Source organism: Taeniopygia guttata, chromosome 34, assembly GCF_048771995.1.
Source record: "Taeniopygia guttata chromosome 34, bTaeGut7.mat, whole genome shotgun sequence".
Taxonomy (NCBI): domain Eukaryota; kingdom Metazoa; phylum Chordata; class Aves; order Passeriformes; family Estrildidae; genus Taeniopygia; species Taeniopygia guttata.
In genome coordinates, this window is record NC_133059.1 from 2,655,001 (window position 1) to 2,668,730 (window position 13,730).

The 13,730-nt window shown below is 55.1% G+C and overlaps 2 protein-coding genes across 6 annotated transcripts in view; both read left to right on the plus strand.

Moving 5' to 3' along the window:
- LOC121468955 (uncharacterized) overlaps positions 1 to 13,730 on the plus strand; it is a 2,238,800-nt gene that overhangs the window by 2,181,210 nt on the left and 43,860 nt on the right. The gene's annotated exons all lie outside the window — the stretch shown is intronic.
- The window catches only part of SPTBN4 (spectrin beta, non-erythrocytic 4), a 64,106-nt gene that overhangs the window by 11,894 nt on the left and 38,482 nt on the right, over positions 1 to 13,730 (plus strand). For 4 of the 5 annotated variants that reach the window (XM_072920968.1, XM_072920970.1, XM_072920966.1 and 1 more), the window contains 8 exons: position 1; positions 1,039 to 1,341; positions 1,416 to 1,566; positions 3,489 to 4,359; positions 4,441 to 4,578; positions 6,302 to 7,058; positions 8,545 to 8,747; positions 13,595 to 13,685. The exon at position 1 is cut by the window's left edge and continues 158 nt beyond it. In XM_072920968.1, the coding sequence (XP_072777069.1) occupies position 1; positions 1,039 to 1,341; positions 1,416 to 1,566; positions 3,489 to 4,359; positions 4,441 to 4,578; positions 6,302 to 7,058; positions 8,545 to 8,747; positions 13,595 to 13,685 (2,515 nt within the window). Of the gene's footprint in view, positions 2 to 1,038; positions 1,342 to 1,415; positions 1,567 to 3,488; positions 4,360 to 4,440; positions 4,579 to 6,301; positions 7,059 to 8,544; positions 8,748 to 13,594; positions 13,686 to 13,730 lie in introns of those variants that run through there. The other variant, XM_072920969.1, reaches the window with a different exon arrangement.

The window sequence follows — 13,730 nt, forward strand, 5'->3', positions numbered from 1 at the left end:
GGTGGGGTGGGGTGGGAGGGGTCATGAGGACCTTCAGCTTGGGGTGGGACAATCCCTGGGTGGGGTGGTGGGTGGTGGGACCTCGTTGGGGATGGTGGGAACTCGTTGGGGATGGTGGGAACTCCTTGGAGTCCTCCTTGAATGGGGGGAGATGGTTGGACATCTTTGATCTCCTCCTTGACCGTGGAGAGGGCGCTGGACCTTTTTGACCTCCTCATTGACCATGGAGAGGTGGTGGGACCTCCTTGACCAGGGGAGGGATGGTTGGACCTCGTTGGCCTTCTCGACCATGGAGAAGGGTTTGGACCTCCTTGGTTATGGTGGACTGGTGGGACCTCCATGACCACAGAGAAGGGGTTGGACCTCCTTGTCCTCCTCATTGACCGTGGAGGTCTGGTGGGACCTCCTTGACCTCCTCCTTGACCATGGAGAGGGGGTTGGACCTCTTTGGTTATGGTGGATTGGTGGAACCTCCATGACCACGGAGAGCGGGTTGGACCTCATTGGCCTCCTCATTGACCACGGAGGACTGGTGGGACCTCCTCAACCTCCTCCTTGACCACAGAGAGGGGGTTGGACCTCCTTGGTTATGGTGGACTGGTGGGACCTCCTTGACCATGGAGAGGGGGTTGGACCTCCTTGGTTATGGTGGACTGGTGGGACCTCCATGACCATGGAGAGCGGGTTGGACCTCCTTGTCCTCCTCATTGACCATGGAGGACTGGTGGGACCTCCATGACCATGGAGAGCGGGTTGGACCTCCTTGTCCTCCTCATTGACCATGGAGGACTGGTGGGACCTCCATGACCACGGAGAGGGGGTTGGACCTCATTGGCCTCCTCACTGGTGGGACCACCTCGACCTCCTCCTTGACCACGGAGAGGGGGTTGGACCTCCTTGGTTATGGTGGACTGGTGGGACCTCCATGACCACGGAGAGGGGGTTGGACCTCCTTGTCCTCCTCATTGACCACGGAGGACTGGTGGGACCTCCTCGACGTCCTCCTGGACCGCTGAGGACCCCACTCCTCCCCTTCAGGACAACTTCGGCTACGACCTGCCGGCGGTGGAGGCGGCCATGAAGAAGCACGAGGCCATCGAGGCCGACATCTCCTCGTACCAGGAGCGCATCCAGGTGGTGGTGGAGCTGGCCCTGGAGATGGAGTCCGAGGGCTACTACGACACGCGGCGCATCGGCGCCCAGAAGGACAACGTCCTGCGGCAGTGGGCGCTGCTGACCGAGCTGCTCCGCGCCCGCCGCGCCCGCCTCGAGCAGAACCTGGCGCTGCAGAAGATCTTCCAGGAGATGGTCTACATGATCGACTGGATGGAGGAGATGCAGGTAAGCACCGAGAAGATTCGGCGGCCCGGCGAAGCTCCGGTGGTGATGGGTGACGCGGTTTGGTTCTTCTCCAGGTTCTTCTGGTCTCCAAGGATTTGGGGAAGCATCTGCTGGAGGTTGAGGACCTCCTGCAGAAGCACGGGCTGCTGGAGGCCGACATCGCGGCCCAGACCGAACGTGTCCAGGCCCTCAACGCCGCCGCACTCAAGTTCTCCGAGCTGGACGGTAACGGGGCCACCAGGGCGGGTGACCAGGGAGGGGGAGGGACCCTTGGGAAGGGCCACCAGGGTCTTGGTGGACCATGGAAGGGTCATCCAAGGTCTTGGTGGACCATGGAAAGGTCAGCCAAGGTCTTGTTGGACCATGCAAAGGTCAGCCAAGGTCTTGATGGACCATGGAAGGGTCATCCAAGGTCTTGATGGACCATGCAAAGGTCAGCCAAGGTTTTGATGGACCATGGAAGGGTCATCTGAGGTTTTGGTGGACCATGGAAGGGTCAGCCAAGGTCTTGGTGGACCATGGAAAGGTCAGCCAAGGTCTTGGTGGACCATGCAAAGGTCAGCCAAGGTCTTGGTGGACCATGCAAAGGTCAGCCAAGGTCTTGATGGACCATGGGAAGATCAGCCAAGGTCTTGGTGGACCACGGAAGGGTCATCCAAGGTCTTGATGGACCATGGAAGGGTCATCTGAGGTTTTGATGGACCATGGAAAGAACAGCCAAGGTCTTGATGGACCATGGAAGGGTCATCTGAGGTTTTGATGGACCATGGGAAGATCAGCCAAGGTCTTGATGGACCATGCAAAGGTCAGCTGAGGTCTTGATGGACCATGGAAAGGTCAGCCAAGGTCTTGATGGACCATGGAAGGGTCAGCCAAGGTCTTGGTGGACCATGGAAGGGTCATCTGAGGTTTTGGTGGGCTATGAAAAGGTCAGCCAAGGTCTTGGTGGACCATGGGAAGATCAGCCAAGGTCTTGATGGACCATGGAAGGGTCAGCCAAGGTCTTGGTGGGCCATGCAAAGGTCAGCCAAGGTCTTGGTGGACCATGCAAAGGTCAGCCAAGGTCTTGATGGACCATGGAAAGGTCAGCCAAGGTCTTGGTGGACCATGGAAGGGTCATCTGAGGTTTTGGTGGGCTATGAAAAGGTCAGCCAAGGTCTTGATGGACCATGGAAGGGTCAGCCAAGGTCTTGGTGGACCTTGGAAGGGTCATCCAAGGTCTTGATGGACCATGGAAAGGTCAGCCAAGGTCTTGATGGACCATGGAAGGGTCATCTGAGGTTTTGGTGGGCGATGAAAAGGTCAGCCAAGGTCTTGGTGGACCATGCTAAGGTCAGCCAAGGTCTTGGTGGACCATAGAAGGATCATCTGAGGTTTTGATGGACCATGCAAAGGTCAGCCAAGGTCTTGGTGGACCATGCAAAGGTCAGCCAAGATCTTGGTGGACCATGGGAAGATCAGCCAAGGTCTTGGTGGACCATGGAAAGGTCAGCCAAGGTCTTGGTGGACCATGGAAAGGTCAGCCAAGGTCTTGGTGGATCATGGAAGGGTCAGCCAAGGTCTTGGTGGACCATGCAAAGGTCAGCCAAGGTCTTGATGGACCATGGAAAGGTCATCCGAGGTCTTGATGGACCATGGAAGGGTCAGCCAAGGTCTTGGTGGACCATGCAAAGGTCATCCAAGGTCTTGATGGACCATGGAAAGGTCATCCAAGGTCTTGGTGGACCATGGGAAGATCAGCCAAGGTCTTGGTGGACCATGCAAAGGTCAGCCAAGGTCTTGGTGGACCATGCAAAGGTCATCCAAGGTCTTGGTGGACCATGGAAAGGTCATCCAAGGTCTTGGTGGACCATGGAAAGGTCAGCCAAGGTCTTGGTGGACCATGCAAAGGTCAGCCAAGGTCTTGGTGGACCATGGAAAGGTCAGCCATGGTCTTGGTGGACCAGGGAAGGGTCAACCCAAGGTCCTGATGGGTCACCTCCAAGAGTCCCCATAGCACCCATGAGCTTGGAAAAGCCCTCTGAGATCTTTGAGTGGACCACAGCCCAGGTGCCACGTCTGGTCCTTCCCTGGACACCTCGTGGCTGGTGACCCCACCACGTCCTGGACACCCCGTGCCACCATCTAAGCCCCTTCTCCTGGCCCAGGCTACCAACCCTGCGACCCCCAGATCATCTGCAACCGCGTCCACCACGTCCAGACGTGCCTGGAGGAGCTGGAGGAGCTGGCGGCCAAGAGGAGGAAGGAGCTGGAGGACTCCCGCCAGCTCTGGACCTTCTTCCAGGAGATGGAGGAGGCCGAGGCCTGGATCCGCGAGAAGGAGAAGATCCTGGCGGCCAAGACCTGCGGCCGCGACCTCAGCAGCGTGGTGACCTTGACCAACAAACACAAGACCATGCTGGGCGAGCTGGGCAACCGCCGGGCGCTGCTGCACCAGACCATGAAGAAAGGCGAGAAGATCCTGGCCAAGAAGTCCTTCAGCTCCGTGGGCATCCAGGAGAAGATGCGAGAAGTCTGCTTGCGGTGGAAGAAGCTGGAGGAGGTGACGGGACTCCACCAGCAACGCTTGGAGGACGCCATGAACTTCTTCCAGTTCAGCGCCGAGATGGACGACCTGGTGGCCTGGCTGCAGGACACGTACCGCATCGTGTCCAGCGAGGACTTCGGCCACGACGACCACTCCAGCCAGGCCCTCCTGCGCAAGCACCGCGCCGTGGTGGAGCAGGTGGAGAAGACCCGCGCCGCCGTCCTGGCCCTGCGCCAGCACCTGGCTCTCCTGGCCCCCGACCACCGGCAGGGCGTGGACATCCAGATCCGCGTGGTGGAGGTGGAGCAGCTCTACGGAGAGGTGGCCGAGGTGGCCGTGCTGAGGACGCAGTGGCTGCAGGACGCTCTGGCCGTCTACCGCATGTTCAGCGAGGTCCACGCCTGCGAGGTGTGGGTGGACGAGAAGGAGCAGTGGTTGGAGAAGATGGAGGTGCCCGAGGAGCTGGATGAGGTCGAGGTGATCCAGCACAGGTGGGGTGGGGTGGGGTGGGGTGGGGATGGACGTTGAGGTTTCTGGTGCCGTGGTGGAACCGTCCGTGTCCGTCTGCTCAGGTTCGAGAGTCTGGACCAGGAGATGAACAGCGTCATGGGGCGCGTCCTGGACGTCAACCAGGTGGTGCAGCAGCTGGTGGATGGTGGCCACCCCAGCTCGGACGAGGTCCGGTCCTGCCAGGACCACCTCAACAGCCGGTACGGGTGTGGGGGTGACCTGAGGTGGACCTTGACCTTCTTGGGGTCTCCTGGGTGGGGCTGCCTGGAGACCCCCAAGCTGTGGTTCTCCGGTGGTGGGACGTCCACATGGGGTCCGGATCTCCAGGACAACGATCCAAACCCATCCTGGGGGTCCTGAAATGAGTCTCAACCTTCCTGAGGTCTCCTTGGTGGGAGGAGCTTTGTGTGGGGCTGCCTGGAGACCCCCACCTGTGGTTCTCTGGTGGTGGGACGTCCCCATGGGGTCCAGATCTCCAGGCCACCATTCCCAACCCATCCTGAGGGTCCTGAAATGGGTCTCAACCTTCCTGAGGTCTGGTGGGACGTCCCCATGGGGTCCAGGTCTCCAGGACAATGATCCAAACCCACCCTAAAGGGTCCTGAAATGAGTCTCAACCTTCCTGAGGTCTCCTTGGTGGGAGGAGCTTTGTGTGGGGCTGCCTGGAGACCTCCAAGCTGTGGTTCTCCGGTGGTGGGACGTCCCCATGGGGTCCAGATCTCCAGGACAATGATCCAAACCCATCCTGGGGGTCCTGAAATGAGTCTCAACCTTCCTGAGGTCTCCTTGGTGGGAGGAGCTTTGTGTGGGGCTGCCTGGAGACCCCCACCTGTGGTTCTCCGGTGGTGGGACATCCCCATGGAGTCTGGATCTCCAGGACAATGATCCAAACCCATCCTGAGGGTCCTGAAATGAGTCTCAACCTTCCTGAGGTCTGGTGGGACGTCCCCATGGGGTCCAGATCTCCAGGACAATGATCCAAACCCATCCTGGGGGTCCTGAAATGAGTCTCAACCTTCCTGAGGTCTCCTTGGTGGGAGGAGCTTTGTGTGGGGCTGCCTGGAGATCCCCACCTGTGGTTCTCCGGTGGTGGGACGTCCCCATGGGGTCCGGATCTCCAGGACAACGATCCAAACCCACCCTGGGGGTCCTGAAATGGGTCTCAACCTTCCTGAGGTCTGGTGGGACGTCCCCATGGGGTCCAGGTCTCCAGGACAATGATCCAAATCCATCCTGGGGGTCCTGAAATGAGTCTTAACCTTCCTGAGGTCTGGTGGGACGTCCCCATGGGGTCCAGGTCTCCAGGACAACGATCCAAACCCATCCTGGGGGTCCTGAAATGAGTCTCAACCTTCCTGAGGTCTGGTGGGACGTCCCCATGGGGTCCAGATCTCCAGGCCACCATTCCCAACCCATCCTGGGGGTCCTGAAATGAGTCTCAACCTTCCTGAGGTCTGGTGGGACGTCCCCATGGGGTCCGGATCTCCAGGCCACCATTCCCAACCCATCCTGGGGGTCCTGAAATGAGTCTCAACCTTCCTGAGGTCTCCTTGGTGGGAGGAGCTTTGTGTGGGGCTGCCTGGAGACCCTCACCTGTGGTTCTCCGGTGGTGGGACGTCCCCATGGGGTCTGGATCTCCAGGACAACGATCCAAACCCATCCTGGGGGTCCTGAAATGAGTCTCAACCTTCCTGAGGTCTGGTGGGACGTCCCCATGGGGTCCAGGTCTCCAGGACAATGATCCAAACCCACCCTGGGGGTCCTGAAATGAGTCTCAACCTTCCTGAGGTCTGGTGGGACGTCCCCATGGGGTCCAGGTCTCCAGGCCACCATCCCCAACCCATCCCAGGGGTTGCTGCTGACCCTGGTGGACCCTGTCCCACCTCGGTGGAGGTCTCACCTCGCTCCTGTCCCCATCCCCAGGTGGAACCGGGTGGTGGAGCTGGTGGAGAACAAGAAGAGCCAGCTGAGCTCCGTGCTGAAGATCCAGAACTTCCTCCTGGAGTGCAGCGAGATGAAGGAGCAGGTGCGGGAGAAGAGAAGAACCATCGAGGCCACCCAGTCCGGTGGCAGCGACCTGGGCGGGGTCCTGGCCCTGCAGCGCCGCCTGTCCACCATGGAGGCCGCCCTGGTGGCCCTGGAACCACGGCTGGTGGAGCTCCAGCAGGAGGGCGAGACCTTGGCCGCCGCCCACCCCGAGCGCGCCCTGGAGATCCTGCTGCCCTTCGAGGAGATCGGCCACGAGTGGGACAACCTCAAACGGACCCTCCAAGGCTGCGAGGACACCTTGACCGTGGCCGGGCGTCTCCAGCAGTTCATCCAGGACCTGGACAACTTCTTGGGGTGGTTGGTGAAGACCCAAGCGGCCGTGGGCTCCGAGGAGGTCCCCGAGAGCTTGGCCGAGGCCGAGAAGCTGCTGAACGTCCACGTGGCCCTCAAGGAGGAGATCAACGGCTACGAGGAGGACTACGCCAAGATCCAGGCGGCCAGCGAGCTGCTGGCCCTGGAGGACATGGAGGTGCCCCACCTGTCCCTCCAGCAGTGGCTGCAGAAGTTGGACGCGGGCTGGGGGAAGCTCCTGCAGAGCTGGGACACGAGGAGGGAGCTCCTGGTGCAGTCCCACGTCTTCCACCTCTTCCTGAGGGACGTGCAGCAGTGCCAGAAGCTCCTCTGCAAGCAGGTCCGGCAGTGGTGGGACAGCGGGGGAGAAGGTCCTGGTGATGGAGATGATGGGTGGTGGTGGGACAGCGGGGGAGAAGGTCCTGCTGGGGGAGATGGTGGTTCAGAGAAGGTCCTGCTGGGGGAGATGATGGATGGTGGTGGGACAGCAGGGGAGAAGGTCCTGCTGGGGGAGATGATGGGTGGTGGTGGGACAGCGGGGGAGAAGGTCCTGGGTGATGGGGATGATGGTTCAGAGAAGGTCCTGGTGGTGGAGATGATGGATGGTGATGGGGACAATGGGTGGGAGAAGGTCCTGGGTGATGGAGATGATGGATGGTGATGGGGATGATGGTTCAGAGAAGGTCCTGATGGAGATGATGAGTGGTGAGGGGGACAATGGGTGGGAGAAGGTCCTGGTTGATGGAGATGATGGATGGGTGATGATGGGAACGGGTGGGAGAAGGTCCTGGGTGGGGGAGATGATGGATGGTGGTGGGACAGCGAGGGGAGAAGGTCCTGGGTGATGGAGATGGTGGTTCAGAGAAGGTCCTAGGTGGTGGAGATGATGAGTGTTGATGGGGATGATGGTTCAGAGAAGGTCCTGATGGAGATGATGGATGTTGATGGGGACAATGGGTGGGAGAAGGTCCTGGGTGGTGGAGATGATGGATGAGTGATGGGGACAATGGGTGGGAGAAGGTCCTGGGTGATGGACATGATGGATGGTGGTGGGACAGTGGGGGGAGAAGGTCCTGCTGGGGGAGATGATGGATGGTGGTGGGACAGCGGGGGGGAGAAGGTCCTGCGTGGTGGAGATGATGAGTGGTGATGGGAACGGGTGGGAGAAGGTCCTGGGTGATGGAGATGATGGATGGGGATGGAGATGATGGGTGATGGGGACAATGGGTGGGAGAAGGTCCTGGGTGATGGAGATGATGAGTGGTGATGGGGATGATGGTTCAGAGAAGGTCCTGGCTGATGGAGATGATGAATGGTGATGGGGACCATGGGTGGGAGAAGGTCCTGGGTGATGGAGATGATGGATGGGTGAGGAGGACAATGGTGAAGAGAACGTCCCAGTTGATGGGTTTGGGTGGTGGGAGGTCCCATTGATGGGTTTGGGTGGTGGAAGGTCCTGGTTGATGGATTTGGGTGATGGAAGGTCCTGGTTGATGGATTTGGGTGGTGGGAGGTCCTGGTGATGGATTTGGGTGGTGGAAGGTCCCGGTTGATGGATTTGGGTGGTGGGAGGTCCCATTGATGGGTTTGGGTGGTGGAAGGTCCCATTGATGGATTTGGGTGGTGGAAGGTCCCATTGATGGATTTGGGTGGTGGGAGGTCCCATTGATGGATTTGGGTGGTGGAAGGTCCCATTGATGGATTTGGGTGGTGGAAGGTCCTGGTTGATGGATTTGGGTGGGAGCAGCTCCTGGTGGATCTCCCATGGCATTGAGGTGACCACCCAAGGGCAAGGCAGAGGTCACCACCCCCACCAAACCTCCCAGGAGACCACCCTGGCCAACGCCGAGCTGCCGGACACGGTGGAAGGGGTGACCAAGGCGCTGAAGAAGCACAAGGACTTCACCACCACGCTGGAGCTGAACCTGCAGAAGGTCCAGCTGGTCCTGCAGGCCGGCGAGAGCCTCCGGCGCCAGGGCAACCTCCACAGCGACCGCGTGGCCGAGGCCATGGAGGAGCTCCGCGCCAGGTCGGTGACCATCGTGGAGACCCCCGAGCCACCAGGAGAGCCCCGGAGCCACCAGCAGCTCCCAGGAACCCCAAAACTCCACTCAGAACCCCAAAATTCCATCCAGGAACCCAAAATTCCATCCAGGAACCCAAAACTCCCCTCAGGAACCCAAAATTCCATCCAGGAACCCAAAACAACACCCAGGAACCCCAAAATTCCATCCAGGAACCCAAAATTCCATCCAGGAACCCAAAATTCCATCCAGGAACCCCAAAATTCCATCCAGGAACCCAAAACACCACTCAGAAGCCCAAAATTCCGTCCAGGAACCCAAAATTCCACCCAGAACCCCAAAATTCCATCCAGGAACCCAAAACTCCACTCAGAACCTCAAAATTCCATCCAGGAACCCAAAACTCCATCCAGGAACCCAAAATTCCATCCAGAACCCCAACACTTCACCCAGAACCCCAAAATTCCATCAAGGACCCCCAAAATTCTACTCAGGAACCCAAAACACCACCCAAATCCCCAAAAAACTCTACCCAGGACCCCAAAACTCCACTCAGGAACCCAAAATTCCACCCAGGAACCCCAAAATTCCATCCAGGACCCCAAAACTCCACCCAGGAACCCCAAAATTCCACCCAGGAACCCCAAAACAACACCCAGAACCCCAAAAATCCATCCAGGAACCCAAAATTCCACTCAGAACCCCAAAATTCCATCCAGGAACCCCAAAATTCCACCCAGGAACCCAAAACAACACCCAGAACCCCAAAATTCCATCCAGGAACCCAAAATTCCACCCAGGAACCCAAAATTCCATCCAGGAACCCAAAATTCCACCCAGAACCCCAAAATTCCATCCAGGAACCCAAAATTCCATCCAGGAACCCAAAACAACATCCAGGAACCCAAAATTCCATCCAGGAACCCAAAACACCACCCAGGACCCCCAAAATTCCATCCAGGAACCCAAAACACCACCCAGGACCCCCAAAATTCCATCCAGGAACCCAAAACACCACCCAGGACCCCCAAAATTCCATCCAGGAACCAAAAATTCCATTCAGGACCCCAAAATTCCATCCAGGACCCCCAAATTCCATCAAGGACCCCCAAAATTCCATCCAGGACCCCAAAACTCCATCCAGGAACCCAAAATTCCATCCAGGAACCCAAAACTCCACCCAGGACCCCCAAAATTCCACTCAGGAACCCAAAATTCTATCCAGGAACCCAAAACTCCACCCAGGAACCCCAAAATTCCATCCAGGAACCCAAAATTCTATCCAGGAACCCAAAACTCCACCCAGGAACCCCAAAATTCCATCCAGGAACCCAAAATTCCATCCAGGAACCCAAAACTCCACCCAGGAACCCAAAATTCCATCCAGGAACCCAAAACTTTCCTCAGGAACCCAAAATTCCATCCAGGAACCCAAAACAACACCCAGAACCCCAAAACTCCACCCAGGAACCCCAAAACACCACTCAGAACCTCAAAATTCCACCCAGGAACCCAAAACTCCACTCAGGACCCATCAAAACCACTCAGGAACCCAAAACTCCATCCAGAACCCCAAAACTTCACCCAGAACCCCAAAATTCCATCAAGGATCCCCAAAATTCCACTCAGGAACCCAAAACCCCATCCAGGACCCCAAAACTTCACCCAGAACCCCAAAATTCCATCCAGGAACCCAAAACTCCATCCAGGACCCCAAAATTCCATCCAGGAACCCAAAACGACACCCAGAACCCCAAAATTCCACCCAGGAACCCAAAACTCCATCCAGGAACCCAAAATTCCACCCAGGAACCCAAAATTCCACTCAGAACCCCAAAATTCCATCCAGGAACCCAAAATTCCATCCAGAACCCCAAAATTCCATCCAGGAACCCAAAATTCCATCCAGGAACCCAAAACTCCATCAAGGACCCCCAAAATTCCATCCAGGAACCCAAAACTCCCCTCAGGAACCCAAAATTCCATCCAGGACCCCAAAATTCCACTCAAAACCCCAAAATTCCACCCAGGAACCCAAAGCTCCATCCAGGAACCCAAAATTCCATCCAGGAACCCAAAACAACACCCAGAACCCCAAAACTCCATCCAGGAACCCAAAATTCCATCCAGGAACCCAAAATTCCACTCAGAACCCCAAAATTCCATCCAGGAACCCCAAAACTCCATCCAGGAACCCAAAATTCCATCCAGGAACCCAAAATTCCACTCAGAACCCCAAAATTCCATCCAGGAACCCAAAACCCCACCCAGGACCCATCAAAACCACTCAGGAAGCCAAAATTCCATCCAGGAACCCAAAACTCCACCCAGGAACCCCAAAATTCCATCCAGGAACCCAAAATTCCACCCAGGAACCCCAAAATTCCATCCAGGAACCCCAAAATTCCACTCAAAACCCCAAAACTCCACCCAGGAACCCAAAATTCCATCCAGGAACCCAAAATTCCATCCAGGAACCCAAAACACTACTCAGGAACCCAAAATTCCACCCAGGAACCCAAAATTTCATCCAGGAACCCAAAACACCACTCAGGAACCCAAAATTCCACCCAGGAACCCAAAATTCCATCCAGGACCCCAAAATTCCACTCAGGATCCAAAAATTCTATCCAGAACCCCAAAACTCCACCCAGGAACCCCAAATTCCATCCAGGAACCCAAAACTCCACTCAGGAACCCAAAATTCCATCCAGGAACCCAAAACAACACCCAGGAACCCCAAAATTCCATCCAGGAACCCAAAATTCCACCCAGGAACCCCAAAACTCCACCCGGGACCCCAAAATTCCATCCAGGAACCCAAAACTCCACCCAGGAACCCAAAATTCCACCCAGGAACCCAAAATTCCACCCAGGAACCCAAAATTCCATCCAGGAACCCAAAACACCACTCAGGAACCCAAAATTCTATCCAGGAACCCAAAAACTCCACCCAGGAACCCAAAATTCCACCCAGGAACCCAAAATTCCATCCAGGAACCCCAAAACAACACCCAGAACCTCAAAATTCCATCCAGGAACCCAAAATTCCATCCAGGAACCCATAGCTCCACCCAGAACCCGAAAATTCCAACCAGGAACCCAAAGCTCCATCCAGGAACCCAAAACACCACTCAGAACCCCAAAATTCCATCCAGGAACCCAAAATTCCACCCAGGAACCCAAAATTCCACCCAGAACCCCAAAATTCCATCCAGAAACACAAAACTCCACCCAGATCCCCCAAACTCCATCAAGGACCCCCAAAATTCCATCCAGGAACCCAGAACAACACCCAGAACCCCAAAATTCCATCCAGGAACCCAAAACACCACTCAGAACCCCAAAATTCCATCCAGGAACCCAAAATTCCAACCAGAACCCCAAAATTCCATCAAGGACCCCCAAAATTCCATCCAGGAACCCAAAATTCCACTCAAAACCCCAAAATTCCATCCAGGAACCCCAAAATTCCATCCAGGAACCCAAAACTCTACTCAGAACCCCAAAATTCCATCCAGGAACCCAAAATTCCATCCAGGAACCCAAAACAACACCCAGGAACCCAAAACTCCATCAAGGAACCCCAAAATTCCATCCAGGAACCCCCAGTGGGACCTCGTGCCTCAGTTTCCCCTTTGAGGGGAGGTTCAGGGGTTAATCAGGGGTTAATTAGGGGCTAATTAAGGTTTTATTTGGGGTTAATCAGGGGTTAATTAAGGGTTAATTATGGGTTATCTAAGGGTTAATTGGGATAATTATGGGTTGATGAGGGTTAATCAGGGGTTCATTAGGGGCAAATTAAGGTTTAATTTGGGGTTAATCAGGGCTTAATGAAGGGTTAATTAGGGGTTAATTAAGGGTTAATCAGGGGATAATTAAGGGTTAATGAGGGTTAATTAAGGGTTAATCAGGGGCTAATTAAGGGTTAATTAATTACGGATTAAATGGGGTTAATTATGGGTTAATCAGGGGTTAGTTAGGGGCGAATGAAGGTTTAATTTGGGGTTAATCAGGGGTTTATGAAGGGTTAATCGGGATAATTAAGGGTTATTTAATTAAGGATTAATAGGGGTTAATTATGGGTTAAGCAGGGGTTAATTAGGGGCTAATTAAGGTTTAATTTGGGGTTTATCGGGGTTAATGAAGGGTTAATTAGGGATTAAATAAGGGTTAGTCAGGGGATAATTAAGGGTTAATGAGGGTTAATTAAGGGTTAATCAGGGGTTAATTATGGGTTAATTAATTAAGGATTAATAGGGGTTAATTATGGGTTAGTCAGGGGTTAATCAGGGGTTAATCAGTGTCTAATTAAGGGTAAATTAAGGATTAATCAGGGGTTAATCAGGGGTTAATCAGGGGCTAATTAAGGGTAAATTAAGGATTGTTCAGGGGTTAATGAAGGGTTACTCAGGGGTTAATGAAGGGTTAATCAGGGGCTAATTAAGGGTTAATTAATTAAGGATTAATCAGGGGTTAATTATGAGTTAATCAGGGGTTAATTAGGGGCTAATGAAGGTCCAATTTGGGGTTAATCAGGGGTTAATTAAGGGTTAATAAGGGGCTAATTAAGGGTTAATCAGGGGATAATTAAGGGTTAATTAATTAAGGATTAATAGGGGTTAATCAGGGGTTAGTCAGGGGTTAATTAAGGGTTAATGACGGTTATATAAGGGTTAATCAGGGGATAATTAAGGGTCAATCGGGGGTTTATCAGGGGTTAATTAAGGGTTAATCAGGGGGTAATTAAGGGTTAATTAATTACGGATTAATCAGGGGTTAATCAGGGGTTATTGAGGGGTTAATGAGGGGTTAATGAGTGCCTAATTAAGCGCTAATTACCCTCCCTCAGGAGCGAGCAGAGCCGGGGCCGGGCCCGGGAATGGGCGGAGCGGCTGCAGCGGCAGCGCGACCTGGAGAGATTCCGGGGGGCGTGCCGGGAGGTACAGACCCCTCCCCTAATTAATTAATACCCCTAAGACCCCTCC